The sequence below is a fragment of the Capricornis sumatraensis genome, chromosome 9 (assembly GCF_032405125.1).
Source record: "Capricornis sumatraensis isolate serow.1 chromosome 9, serow.2, whole genome shotgun sequence".
Classification (NCBI taxonomy): Eukaryota; Metazoa; Chordata; class Mammalia; order Artiodactyla; family Bovidae; genus Capricornis; species Capricornis sumatraensis.
In genome coordinates this window covers 38,362,454-38,376,587 of record NC_091077.1, presented here as the reverse complement: position 1 = coordinate 38,376,587, position 14,134 = coordinate 38,362,454, and the positions used below count along the sequence as shown (strand labels likewise).

The 14,134-nt window shown below is 57.5% G+C and overlaps 1 protein-coding gene across 2 annotated transcripts; it reads right to left on the bottom strand.

Annotated features, from left to right (window-relative positions):
* Window positions 1-2,129: 2,129 nt before the first annotated feature.
* Window positions 2,130-10,066, bottom strand: FGFR4 (fibroblast growth factor receptor 4). 2 transcript variants are annotated; one of them, XM_068979815.1, is made up of 17 exons: window positions 9,960-10,066; window positions 9,041-9,301; window positions 8,873-8,953; window positions 8,593-8,759; window positions 7,955-8,078; window positions 7,259-7,449; window positions 6,994-7,132; window positions 6,258-6,451; window positions 6,003-6,148; window positions 5,796-5,917; window positions 4,491-4,601; window positions 4,212-4,402; window positions 3,748-3,870; window positions 3,595-3,665; window positions 3,247-3,384; window positions 2,905-3,010; window positions 2,130-2,798 (listed from the first exon to the last, which is right to left on the bottom strand). In XM_068979815.1, exons 1-17 carry the CDS (start codon window positions 10,048-10,050, stop codon window positions 2,652-2,654), a joined length of 2,403 nt encoding a protein of 800 aa, XP_068835916.1. In that variant the 5' UTR covers window positions 10,051-10,066; the 3' UTR covers window positions 2,130-2,651. The 2 variants fall into 2 exon arrangements, with proteins under 2 accessions (XP_068835916.1, XP_068835917.1); XM_068979816.1 differs by having other exon boundaries at window positions 6,053-6,148; window positions 6,412-6,451.
* Window positions 10,067-14,134: the final 4,068 nt, after the last annotated feature.

Sequence of the window (14,134 nt, the reverse complement as noted above, 5' to 3'; positions counted from 1 at the left end):
GATCAACTGAGCTCCTTCCTTAGACCCTAATCCTTATGACCCTGGGGTCCATCATGTCCTCAGTTTCTCTACTATTAAACTGGGAAAACCAATCTTTATCTGGGCCTCCCAGGTGGCGCTAGTGGTAAAAAAAAGAAAACCATCTGCCAATGCAGGAGACATGAGACTTGGCTTGGATCCCTGGGTTGGGAAGATCCCCTGGAGGAGAACATTGTAACTCACTCCAGTTTTCTTGCCTGGAGAATCCTGTGGACAGAGGAGCCTGGCAGGTTGCAGTCTGTAGTGTCTCAATATCTGGCAAGGCTGCGATGAGGGACAGTGGTGGGCCTCTCCCTCCACTGTGCTGGGCCTAGCACAGCAGTGGGCTCACGGTGGGAAAGTGGAAAATGGGGGTCCTCGTTTGCCACTGCCTTGTCTTTACGCACTGCTCTAGCCTCCCAGCCCTTTTCTTCCCTGGGTGGGCTTTGAGGGATCTGTGTTTGACTAGGTTAATAAAGGACAGTCACTAGCCAATAACTTCAGTGGGAGAATAGGGGCTCAGTCAGAAAGTTTGGAGGACTCCTGGGAGCCAGAGGGGGTTCTTGAATGCAGGAGGAACATAAGCCAAGAGCTGCTTTTGGAAGCTGTCTGTGGAGCCACCTGCAAGGGAATAGGAGGGGAGGGGATGGAGGAGACCTCGGGCAGGAAGGAGACCCTTTGAGACAGCACTGAGACTCAGGGATGTGGCAAAGGCCAAGTTCACCAATTCTTAGGGAAACACTCAGCATAACCCACGTGAACTCTGCAGGGCGTCCTTCCCCAAGCATGTGCTCCTCTGAGACTCATTTCATCCTAAACCCTAAACCCTGGAGGTAAGCAAGCAGGGGTACACCACTCATATGGGTGAAGAGTTATGATCTAGTAAGTGAGACAGTGGCCATGGGACAGCGGAGGTGGCAACTCTGAACTTCCTAGCTCCAAGTCCAGTGTTGTCTCATTCCACTGGGGGACAGGGCTCCTGAGGGGAAAGAAGCAGTCAGAGAAGACTCCCTGGGTTTTTCTCTGGCGCCTTCTCTGAGATGGGGGCTCCTGGAGGAGGTACAGTTTTGTGGGGGAAGATGGGACATAGTGAGGCAAAGAGGAGTAGGAAGAGGAGACAAAGAGGAAACCTGGAACAGGAAGAGAAGTGTGGCTGCTGCTCTGTCTTCCAGGATGGCCCTAGTCCCAAATCCGTGCTCCTAGCCCCTTCTGACCCTGTTTGTACTTTCAGCCACCACCCCCTAGAGGTTCTGGGGGCAATCCAGGAGCTTCCACCAAGGGTCTGTCCTGGATGGGAGCTCCTGTTTCAGCAGGGCCAAGCAGGCCCAGAGAGAGTGCCAGGCACTGGGTCAGGTACCTCTTCTGTGGACTGGGGGGCTGAAGAGCGGCAGTGACTGCTGGGAGGGAGCCGGAGAAGTTCCAGGGTTAGAGCCCTGAGAAGCTGATCCCTCCACCCTCCCCCAGAGGGTGTTTGAGAACAGGGCCATGACGGCCTCCCCAGGGGAGGACCAGGCAGGCAGAGACAGCTGCAGCCCAGCCAGGCGGCAACCAGCTGCTGCCTGGGAGACTGGCCAGGGTGGGGTGGGGTGGGCAGAGCCCCCACCCTGAGCGGCAGAGCGTGGGAGCGGGCAGCAGCCTCGAAGCTGAGTTTCAGGCTTTCATGCTGTGTTAATGGTCAGCTTGGTTAATGCTGAGCAGATGGAGGCGGGGTGCTGCCAGCTCCCTTGGGGACAGTCCCAGGGCACGTATGCACATAACACATGTGCAGAGGGTACAGGAGTCCCGCCAAGTGGATGGTGCCATGTGGACTCACCTGCCAGTTAGCACTCGTTCACACTATCATATATCCGACGAGGCTGCTGAGACAGACAAACCAAGACAGAGGGGCACAAAGGCTCCTGGGTCCACCCTGAGGCAGCTGGAGGTGGATATTAACCCAGGGCCTGGCGTGGAGCCCTCCGTCTGTGTCATCCCCAGCAAAACTCCCAGCTCAGGGATCTCTCCACCCTGTTCCCCCTCCATCCGCTGTGGGGAAGACACCAGGCAGGCACACAGAAGTTTATTTCAAAAAAATAATTTATAAAAGGTCATTTGCTTCTGTGTTTTGGCAGGCTCCCAGCCTCTCAGCCAGCACGCGGCGGTGTGGGGATGGGGTGGGCACGAGTGCTCCTTCCATCAAGATGCTGGGACAAGCAGCAGAGGGAGGTAGGGGAGGCCTGGGGAAGTGGGGTTCAGAGGTCTAAGACCTCTCTTGGTATGGGGAAGCGGGGAGGTGTAAAGACAGCCCTGCAGCCAGGTCCAACCAAAGCCCCGGAACAAGGACTGAGTGCCAAGGCCCAGAAGTCCAAGCAGAACCTTAACAAGCCATTAGAACACCGGGGCCTTGACTCCAAAGAACAGGGCCTTGAGATTGGGGTCGAACTCTGGCTTGAGATCCAGAGGCCAGAGAAGGAAGTCTCAAGACTAGGGACCCCAGGACCAAGGACTGACCTCCCCAAAACATAACCAGAGATCTGGGATAGTACCCTTAGGTCAGGGCCTGGGGCTGCCAAGGTCGAGCGCCACCTGGTTGCAGTTGAGCCAGGAGGCCCAAGGCTTGCAGCCAACCCTCCCCGTACAGCCTGTGCCCCTGCTCACGTCTGCTCCCCAGGGAAGGAGAAGGAGCTGGGCCTCAGTGGTAGGGGGTCGTGGCTGAAGACAGAGTCGCTAGAGGAGCAGGTGCTGCTGGCGTCCCCGCCGGCAGGGGAGTAGGGTCCAAAGGTTAGGCGGAGGTCGAGGTACTGTGGGGAACAGTGTTGGTCAGCCCTGGTGGTCAGGCAGGATGAGGCCCAGAGGGCAGTGGGCATGGGGATGGGGGACGGTCTTGGGACCATAGGGGCGCAGTACCTCCTCAGAGACAGCCAGCAGGACCTTGTCCAGCGCCTCCACCAGTTGCTTGAAAGTGGGCCTCTGAGAGGGTGCTGCGTGCCAGCACTCGCGCATCAGCCCGTACCTGGGGGAGGAGCGGGGGAGGGTCAGAAGGAGCCTAGGGCCTGGGTGAGGGGGTGTGGCGAAGGGGCAGGAGGGTTTGATGCGAGGTGAGGCCATTCAGTGAAAGAGTACCCTGCCAAGCCTTCCAGCCGGTGACCATGAGTGAGAGCTGACCACTCTGTATGACTGGACCGTGAGGTCAGGGTTAGGACAGAGAATGAGGACTGAAAAGTGAGGGAGAGTGGGGTGAGGCCTCACAGCTCTGGGGGGCAGTGTGGGGGCCGGTCCATCCGATGCCCCTCTCGTAGCAGCGAGAACAGCTCCTCCACGGGGATGCCAGGGTATGGGGAGCCCCCGAGGGTGAAGATCTCCCACAGTAGGATTCCAAATGACCACCTGGATGGAGGCAGAACCCAGGCTCAGCAGGGTACAGCTTCACTCCCTAACCTTGCGGCTAGGATAGGGGACCCCACAACTATGATCCACCATGGGGGTGGGAATAAGGACTTCTTTTAGAGTCTGGTCCCACTCAGACCCAGGGCAAGGGCTTTAGAAGGCCAAAGGTTGCCTGCAGTTATATCCCGGGCCCCAGCTTCCAGGACTCACACATCACTCTGGTGTGTGTAGACTCTGTCAAACAAGGCCTCTGGTGCCATCCACTTGACAGGCAGGCGGCCCTGGAGGGAAGAGGGCACACTGCTGCCAAGGGCCACGGGTCCCAGTTCCTGGCCCCAGTCAGCTGCGCCCCGCCTCCCTTACGTTGCTAGTTTTCTTGTAGTAATCAATGTGGTGGATGCCACGGGCCAGCCCGAAGTCTGCAATCTTCATCACGTTGTCCTCGGTCACCAGCACGTTGCGGGCAGCCAGGTCCCGGTGGATGCACTGAGGGTGGGGCAGAGGTCTTACATTGAGGACACATGGCTGGGAACTGGGCACAGGTGACCTCACAGCAACCCGACGAGTGGGAATCATCCACCCATTTTACAGATGGGGAAGTTGAGAGAGGGGAAATGTAAGCCAACTAACTTCAGGGCCCACACCTTGTCTCTCGCACCACCTCTTCCTGCCTGTGGGAGAGGAAGGAATGGGAAGATGCAGTGTTAACTGCATGTAGATGAGGCAGTACAGAAGGACTCAAGGACACTTACAGTAAGGAAAAAGAGGAGAGGGAGAAGTTGGTGGCATTTAACACAAGGCCTGAAAGTGCGGGGATGGGTCATTACCTTCCGGGACTCAAGGTACTGCATGCCCCGGGCCACCTGGTAGGCGCAGGAGACCAGGGCAGGGAAGGAGAGCGGCCCCTCGCTGCTCCGAGGCCCGTCAGGGCTGAGGTCAGGGCCTGGGGGGCGGCGGGCCCGCAGGAACTCCCGCAGGTTGCCCTTGGCAGCACACTCCACAATCACGTACAAGGGCCCTGCAGAGGAGAGAGGCGACAGGGAAGCTGACAAGGCTGTGGCTCCATGCCCCCACCATCCCCGCCCCTCACCCTGCCCCGCTCCTACCTTCCTGGGTGCAGACACCCAGCAGGTTGATAATGTTTTTGTGTCGGCCAATCAGCTTCATCACCTCCATCTCAGAGACCAGGTCTGCCAAGTCCTTGTCGGAGGCGTTGTCTGTGAGGATGACAGCCAGGGTGATTACACAAGGGAGGCTTTGGGTTGGGGACAGGACATGGAGCCCTAAATGCCATGCCAGGAAGGTCTGGGCCTGAATCCCTGCTAGGCTGTGTGGCCTTGAAAGAGTCTCTTAACTTCTCTGAACCTCAGGATCATCTTGTATGAAATGGGACGGTGGATTATGCCCTACTCTCATCACAGTTGCAAGGATGCGACAAGATCAGGATCTAGAAGTGCTAGGCCTGCCAGTGAGTGCAACCAGGAAACAGGAGGGAGGGGAAAGCGCTCTGAATAGGAAGGAAGCTCCATCTGGAGGACTTGGCATTAGTCCCCGAATGGGGTGGGAGCTCCTGGGGGCGGGAAGTGGGCTGGCGCCCTGAGGTCTGTCTGACCAGGGCCTGGCGTCCATCTGGCCTGGGAGTTCAGGGAGCTGCTGGTAGAGCGCAGCCAGGGGAGGCCAGGAAGAAGCTGCTCTAGTTTCTCTTGAGAAGGCTAAGGACCAGGGGCTGAGCCCCTGGGGCTGACCTGTGGCCCTGGGCCAATGACATACCCTCCCCGCCAGACCTCACAATGCACATTTCTCAATCCTTGCCTCCCAGAAAGTGCCAGGTGGCCCCAGCTGTGCAGAAAGGAGGGGCTGGCGGGAGTGGAACAACGGTTTGGGCTGCTTTTGTAGAAGGGGCTGGGGGAATAGCAGCGAGAGGCCTGAATGGTGGGTCCCGCCCAGGTGTCCTGAGCCTCCTGGGGCTGCTGCTTGGGCTGTTCTCTGAAAGAGTGGTAGACACAGGGGGAGATCTGGGAAGGACCTGGGGGAGACCGAGGGTGCAATCTTGGGGGGAAATCATGGGGTTGAGGTGGAGGCCTTCAAGGCTAATAAGGTTATTTGAGGTCAAAGCTGACACAGGGTAGCAGACCTATCACCCTAAACTCTTGTGGTCACCATCACCCCAGCAGTGAAGATTTTAGGTATCATTTTCCACCAACCTCAGGCTGGGAGGCGGGGACTGTTATTTATCCCATGTGACCTGTGAGGGAAATCGAAGCTCAGAAATGACTTGCCAGGGTCGGTGGCACATTTGGGCCCAAGGAGTGGGGGGAATGACAGCCTTTCCTGGTCCTCAGCCACTAGCACCCTGAGCCCTGTCTGTTACTTTCCAGGTCATAGGGTCTCCCACAATCCGCCACACTTACCCTTAAGCATCTTGACGGCCACGGTGCTGGCTTGGTCCGGCCGGGTGGGGTCCATGCCGAAGGCCTCTGCACATACCACCTGCCCAAAGCAGCCCTCGCCCAGGGGCTTTCCCAGCACCAGCCTAAAGATGAGAGAGACAAGGCCTCATCCACTGGGCATCACTCCTGCACAGGGTCTGATCCCCACGCTCACTCGGCACAGCATACCTGTCCCGGGGGAACTCCCACAGTGGGTCAAGAGGCAGGTCGAGACTCACGAGGCCAGCGAGCAAGGGGGGGCCGCTGGAGGAGAGACGGACACCCCGCACCAGGGACAAGCTTGACTTGGCTGAGGAGCCTGACTCCAGTGAGAACTGCAAAGTGAGAGACTTGGTCGGTCTGCTGAAGCTGAGCTGGGCTGGGAACGCAGGCCCTGAGCCTTTGCTATGGGAACACCGAGGCGGGGGACAGCACGCTGGATACCTGTCGGGCCAGAGGGAAGCGAGATAACTTCTGCACGGTGGCGGGCTGTCGGTGGTGTCGGGTGAGGAGCGTCTGCCTGCGATATAGCCCGACCAGCAGCAGGAACACGATCAAAGCCAGAGAGCCTGACGAGTACAGGATGATGTCCGTGTACCTGCCTTCGGGTGCTGTTGCTGTCCACGTGAGATCCTCCTCTGCCCGCAGAGGGACACACAGACAGAAACTGATTGGTCAGTCAGCAGTCAGATGGCTGGCCCCACCCCGTCTCACTGAAGCCCTTGTAGCTCCTCACACAGAGAGACACACACCAGTAAAACTGCACTGATACCCTATCCTGCGTACCCACAGACTTCCTTGGTGGCTTAGACAATATAGAATCCACTTGCAATGTGGGAGACTTGGCTTCAATCCCTGGGTTGGGAAGGTCCCCTGGAGGAGGGCATGGCAACCTACTCCAGTATTCTAGCCTGGAGAATCCCATGGAGAGAGGAGCCTGATGGTCTATAGTCCATGGGTCACGAAGAGTCGGACACGACTGAGCGACTAAGCACAGCACAGCACTGCACACCCATGTCCCAGAGAGTCGCACAGTCATATGTGGACATGCATAACAGGATTACTGTATGCAGAATCCCAAATCCACACGCCACATCCCAGATCCATATCTCACAGACCAGGGAAGACTCCCTCTACCCAGCAGGTCACAGCCTATGGCTGGACCACAGCAGGAGCTCACCTGGCAGCACTGTGAGCCAGGCCGACTGGTAGGAAAGGCCAATGGAGTTGCCCGCCAGGCAGGTGTACTCGCCTGCATCCTCAGCAGATACATTCCGAAGGTACAAGACCTCCACCTCTGAGCTATTGATGTCCGCTGTCTGGGGATGGGGGATACACTCAGGGGTCACAGCAGGGCCTGGGATCCCGCTGTGGCCAGGAAGCGAGGTGGGGACTCCCCACCCCCGTGGGAGGATGGTGGAATCAGTTGCCAGCAGGGACTAGACCTTTAAGACTTGAACATAGGGGAAGCCGTCGGCACCGAAGCTGCTGCCGTTGATGACGATGTGCTTCAGCCACTGGATGTGGGGCTGGGCGTCGCTGTACACCTTGCAGAGCAGTTCCACGTCACTGCCCACCACAGCCGTGGTGTTGGCTGGGAGCCCTGCCTGAAGGATGGGCCGGTGCGGGGACCGCTCTGGGGGAGAGGCCAGGCCAGGCTGTCAGCCCTGATCGCTGCACCTTACTGCCTCCCGCCTACCCCCCAGCTCAAGGGAGGAACCTTCCTGATACTCAGCTCAGACCTTGTTCATCCCCTCCTTACACGATTCAAACCTTCCGTGGCTCCCCACTGCCTATGGGGACAAGCACTCAAAAACCCTCCAGGTCTGGCTCTCTGCTTAAATCCCACAACCCAGGCATATACCTCTCCACAGAAGCATTGTATTCTTCATGCCCAGGGCCTTGGCTCAGCCTGTGTCCTCTGCCTGGATGTCTTTCCCATTTCCCCACCTCAGCTGGGCCCTGCTTCTCCAAGCCCACGTTACTCCCTGTGCTTCCCTCGGCCCCACCTGGACACTTTGAGTAGCTTGAGTGAGTCGCCTAAGCCTAAGTCCATCTGGCTTGTCAGGCTGGGTCCCACCTGAAGACAGGGACAGGGCTCCCACCCTCACGCCCCCTCACCCACCTGCCCACCCACTCACCCAGCACGTCCAGCAGGTAGCTATAGCGGATGCTGCCCAAAGAGTTTTCCACGAGGCAGGTGTACGTGCCACGGTCAGAGGGCACCACGCTTTCCATCACCAGGCTCCAGTGCTGGTGGCGCAGCTGGGGAGCAGGCAAGCGTCCACGAGAGGCCACCGAACCGTGCCCACAGGGGTCTTCTCAAGCTCTCTAAGCCCCGGGGAGACCAATGCCAAGGGTAGGGACTTTGGGACAAAGGAGAAGGCTCCCAAAAGTATCCAAACCATGGGTTTGAGTCTTTTGAGTTTTAGCTCTACTTCTTCCAAGCTGGGCCACCTTGAACCAGTTTTTGCCCTTTCTGAGTCTCAGCTTCCTCTGAGACAATAGCTTGGAACTGACCCTGTTGTGGTCTCATCATGAAAATGAGCCGCTGAAACACTGATACCTGCTGGTCAATGATCCTTCCCACTGTACACATGGAGTTGCTAAGGTCGGCAGGTTAAGTCACTTGCCAGGGAGTAGCAGAGTGGGAACTTGACCCAGAGCTGTCCATGTCCACGGTCTAATGCCCCTTCTCGGGCCCTCGGCTGCCTTCCTCATTAGAAAAAGAGCTGTGGGTTTGACTTGAGGGCACCGACGAGGGAACCTGGAGACTCACCCGAATGCCTCCAATGCGGTGCTCCCCGTGGAAGTCCTGTCCATCCTTGAGCCAGCGGATGGTGGGCATGGGGTTGCCTGCAGCTGGACAGCGGAACTTAACGGTGTTCCCGGCAGGCACTGCATGCAGTTTCTTCTCCATGCGCTGGGGGTGCGTCCAGTAGGGTGCTGAAGAGGAGGAGATGGGAGAATTCAGTGTCTACTAGAAGACCTCCTGTTCACACACAGATCTGTTCTCAGTGGCCAGCAGGAAGGCAGGGTCTTTGAGGACTCACACTGACCTTGCTGGGGGTAAACGTGCCCATTCAAGGGGCCCCTGTGGATCTTGGGGTCCTCGTCGCCATTGCTGGAGGTCATGGAGTCTATGTCCAGGACAGAAGGAGGCGTTTGAGGCCCAGGACAGAGAATCTCTCCCCAGGCACCCCTTATCCTCTGCTGGTCCCCCTTACCATCCACAAACAAGGTGACGTTGTGCAGAAGCAAGGAGCCTCGTGCCAGGCAGAGGTACTGGCCAGCATCCTCGGGTAGGAAGCTGGCAATCTCCAAGCGGCCTCTCCAGCCTCGTACCCGGCCAGCAGGTGTCAGGCGACTGCCCTCCTTGTACCAGTGGCCACTGCGCTCAGCCCGCCCACAGCATAACTGCACAGGCTGCCCAAGGGCCACTGTCAACTCCTGCTCTTGCTGCTCCGGGCTGGGGGCCAGGCAGGGCTCTGTGGGTCGAGGGCAGAGGTCCGTGAGCCCCGCAGCCCCCTGCCTACAGAGAACATGCTGCACACACAAGACACGAGCACGCTCGACACATGCTAAACACCTGCTGCCCCTTCACGGACACACAACCACATGCTGCAGAGGCTATGTGCAGGGCAAACGCCACCCCTCTGGTGCATAGCACACACACACGGCACATAGCAGACATGCTGGACTGGACATGCCACTGTCTACGGGACACACACACACAAGGCACATGCTATACGTGCCACGCACAGGGCACACACCACACCTCTGGGGCACATCACACTCACAGTGCATACACCACACATGCTGGTGGGGCCCCCCAAGTCCCACACACCCAGTGCACAGAACACACACGCGCACATACACACACGCCTACGGCCAAGGGGCTCACCACCAGCTCTGCGGCCCAGCTCGGGGCCCCGCACCCTGCAAGGCCAGTCCTCTCTTGGGGACACACAGATAGGTGGACGCTTGCTGGGAGCCAGACACCAAGTCTCCATGGCTGAGTCCTGCCCTGCCGTCACCTCCTCAGGGCCTGGGCCAGGATCCTCTCCAGCCTTGCTCAGCCAGCTGCCCCCTCCTGAGGCCCACTCTTCCCACCCCGGCCACCCTCTCCCTTCTTAGAGGCCATACCCAGCTCCGTTTCCTCAGAGGCCTCAAAGGACAAAGCTGGAGCCCCAGGTGCCCCCAGCAGGACCCCCAGCAGGACCAACAGCAGCCGCATCTCCTTCCTGCTGCTCTCAGGGACCCAGGCGGGGCCTCTTATGACTGCCTTCCTGAAACAGAGAGGGCGAAGAACTCCTACTAGACCCACACCTTTGCTGCCTCTCTGCTCCTGTTTTGCAGATGAGGAAACTGAGACAAGAAATGGCTGGCTGACTTGTCCAAGCCCAACAGGCAGCGTCAGAGCAAAGACTAGAACCAGCTCTGCCGTTAACTAGAGCTCAAGGCTTCCCCATGGTAGGTTGGCGCAGGGTTGGGGGGGGCTGAAAGGGGGCTGGGCTTCCTGCCCTTCTTGGGTCCTGCTGAGACCTTTCTTGGCACAAGTTCACAGAAAGGGCAGTTTTGGAATTCTTTGCTTGGAGGGAAACAGAGAATGGAGACACATCTTCTCCCTCTCAGCACACATAATTTATTTTTTGCTGAATAAATGTATTGCTGAAGAGCCAAAAAAAAAAAAAAAAAACCTGAAATATAATACAAGGCCAAGCTTCAGCATTTGGATGTTATCTGATCTGACCCCCACTCCTTAGAGCATTGCTTACATTTCCATGACCAGCTTTGGAGACCTATGTGGCAGGGTGGGTGTGTGCTTAGTCCCTCAGTCATGTTTGACTCTTTGCGACCCTATGGACTGTAGCCTGCCAGGCTCCTCAGTCCACGGGGATTCTCCAGGCAAGAATACTGGAGTGGGTTGCCATTGCCTTCTCCAGGGGATCTTCCTGACCCAGGGATCAAACCCAGGTCTTCCACACTGCGGGTGGATTCTTTACCGACTGAGCCACCCAAGAAGCCCTGCAGTGGCAGGGTGCTCACTGCTCACAAGGGCATACATCCCATGGCCAGGAAAAATTCTGAGCCAGAACTGCATTCTGGGGATACTTCTGTTTTTTGTACCCCTGCAACTCCATCAGAGGTGACACAAGCTCTTGTAAAGCAGGTAGACTCTAGTGTCTGACAGAACCAACTTCAAATCCTGACTCTTACCAAGTGCAAGTCACTGTCCCTCTCTGGGCTGCTGTCCTTATAGGACTGCTTTGAGAATAAAAGAGAACATATGTAGGGCCAGGCGCACAGAACGCTGCAGTGCTTTCTTCCCTTTCCCCTCTCCATGACTGTCATCCTGCGTCTGCTCTCAGCCAGTCACCTCCAGTTCTGGTGCTGTTCCTAGCAGGTGTGATGTACACGCCCACCCCATCTAGGTACTCTCCTCCAAACACCATCAACGATGTCTCCATCCACCAAAAGGAACCGTCAGACCTAAGCCTCAGCTGGCAGGGGAAGAGGGTGGCTAGTATAGTCCCAGGGGCCTGCTGGCTATCACCTGGGCCCGAGTAGCAGGTGTCACTGATGGCTCTGCATCCACCTCACTCAGGTATCTCACTGCACTCCTCCTCAGCCACTGGTCCCCCTGTCCTGAGTTCTGAGGCAGGGGGCGCTTCACTTGCCCTGGCCAAAGCAATATTCCCCCCCTTCAAACGGTTTCTTCTCTGGGCTGTCCCCACAGCTGGGGCATCGCTTGCACAGTCTCTCTCCAGCCCATCTCACCTTCCCTGCCTGAACCCAGAGCATGTGACAGGCATCTCTAGCTTGGGCCTTTGCAAACATCTCCCTTGATTCTCCAGCAGAGTTTTAGAAATTTATGAGCCTGTCATGTCCCCCCTGCTCAACACCCACCAGCTTACAAGCCCATAATGGCTGCCTCTGTGCAGCAGCATCCAGTCCACACTGTTTATCCAGCATCCAAGGCCTCCCTCCTTGCCCCAGTCATTCTCACTGGCCACACAGTCTGCTTCTTCAGCACTGAGAAGTCATCGGCTTTCAGAACTGGGCATGTCTTCTCTCTTGCCCATACCTCTGTGATCCCACTTCTCTACCTGGCTCAGATGCCACAATCTGTGCTCTGTCTGTGCCCACCTTCGTTTTCCATTGCCCTCCCCTGTGACATCCCCTCACCCTGCTCTGCTCTTCAAGGATGTAGCTCTCTGGGTTGGGAATGGAGTGGGAGGCCCAGGGATTCTATTCCCACTCCGGGGCTACCCTGACCTCACTTAGTCGGGTCACCCGCGCGGCTGACGGGACAGACTGCCCTGCACCTGGGGTCGAAGGGTCTGACTCTGACATCAGGTAGTTCTGGGTTCTCCAGCCTCCCGCAGTCAAGCCCTGGGATAGCCTGGGCAAGTGACTGCACTTCTTGGAGCCTCAGCTTCCTCATCTCTCTATTCGGGGCGAACAGACCGTCCAGCAGCCGAGGGACCAGCGCGCCCTTCCTCCGCCCCTATCGGGCCACCCTGGGGAGCAGTGCCAGTCGGTGGGTCTCGAAAGGAGCTGCAGGGACAGTCTGCCCGCCCCCGCCCCGGTGGGCAATGAGTAACCAGCTCCGCGGCCAGGGTGCTCTTTGGACGGAGCGGGACAAAAGGCCCTGTGTGCGCTACGGGTTACTGATTTACCTTCCCCTTCACCCCCACGCCGAGCGGACGCCCAGGTCCCTAGTGCTGGGAGGGGTCAGCTCTCGGAGCCCCGCTGCCGCTCGCCCCCTGGCGGCTGCGAGAGCAGCACGGGCCTGCACGGGGTCCCGGCTCACCTCGAACCTCCGTGGTCCCGCTACTGGCACAAGGTCCCGACTTACCTGGGTCCTCCGCGGCCTCGTTCTCAGCTCCCACCAGCCCCGACCCCCGCGCCCAGCGAAGACAGAAGACTGCTCGGCAGTTGCGCAGCCCCCGGCCGCAGAGCCAGGAATGCACCCGAGACAGCGGCGTGGCCACGGGTAGCCCAGCGCCCCGCCCACCTCGGGTTTCACCTACTTGGGGCTCCGCCCATCCTGGACCAACTCTGTCCTAACAGCGGGTTGGCGGGGAACGGCCCAGCGCCCCGCCCATCTCGGGTCCCGCCCGGCCGGGACCAGCTCCTGACAGCTGGTGGGTGGTACAGCGTCTCGCTTACCTGGAGGCTACTCCTCGAACTCAACTGCGCCTGGTAGCCTAAGGGTCGGCCCAATGCTGGCTGGCACACCCCTTCAGAGTCCGCCCCTTTGCCGCACCTGGGCCAGGCTTCCAAGTTCTTGACCATCGCTCCGTCCCTTGGTTCTTACACCTCAGGGAACAAGACTCAGTAGTTCAGACCTGCCACCTGCGCAGAACTTGGCTTAGCCTGGCTCCTCTGTCTTCTGTACAATCATCATAGTCTCTGCCCTAACCTTCATCCTTCTCTGCACAATCTTTAAAGTGAAAGTGAAGTCGCTCAGTCGTGTCCGAGTCTTTGCGACCCCATGGACTGTAGCCCACCAGGCTCCTCAATCCATGGAATTTTCTAGGCAAGAGTACTGGAGTGGGTTGCCAGTTCCTTCTCCAGGGGGTCTTCCCGACCCAGGGATCGAACCAGGGTCTCCCGCATTGTGGGTAGACACTTTACCGTCTGAGCCACCAGGGAATCAACCACAACCATCTGTTTAAAACTTTTCAATAGCTTTCTGCAGAGATTATTGGCCTGACCTGGCCCCGCCCACACCTCCAGAGGAAGCCTTCCTTACTTCTTCCCTGCTCCCACCCTACCTCTGGACCGTGCACAAATGGTACCACTTTCTGAAACAATCTTTCTGCTCTAGGTCTGATTTGCTGTTTAGTCATTAAGTCACAAACTTGGCTTAAAACTCAACATTCATAAAACGAAGATCACAGTATCTGGTCCCATCACTTCATGACATATAGATGGGGAAACAATGGAAACAATGACAGACTTTACTTTCTTGGGCTCTAAAATCATTGCGGATGGTGACTGCAGCCATGAAATTAAAAGATGCTTCCTCCTTGGAAGAAAAGCTATGACAAATCCAGACAGAGTATTAAAAAGCAGAGACATTAGTTTTTCTACAGAGGTCCATATAGTCAAGCTATAGTTTTTCCAGTAGTCATGTATGAATGTGAGTTTGACCGTAAAGAAGGTTGAATGTCAAAGAACTGATGCTTTCAAACTGTGGTGCTGGAGAAGACTCTTGAGAGTCCCTTGGACTGCAAAGAGATCAAACCAGTCAATCCTAAAGGAAATCAGTCCTGAATATTCATTGGAAGGACTGATGCTGAAGCTAAAGC

Excerpts from the sequence above, each read along its gene's own strand:
- FGFR4 (XM_068979815.1), bottom strand. The coding sequence starts at position 10,050 with ATGCGGCTGCTGTTGGTCCTGCTGGGGGTCCTGCTGGGGGCACCTGGG. Across the intron at positions 8,760-8,872 it reads GCACGTTTACCCCCAGCAAG|CACCCTACTGGACGCACCCC; the intron begins GTCAGTGTGAGT and ends CCTCCTCTTCAG. Across the intron at positions 4,602-5,795 it reads GGCCGTCAAGATGCTTAAGG|ACAACGCCTCCGACAAGGAC; the intron begins GTAAGTGTGGCG and ends TCATCCTCACAG.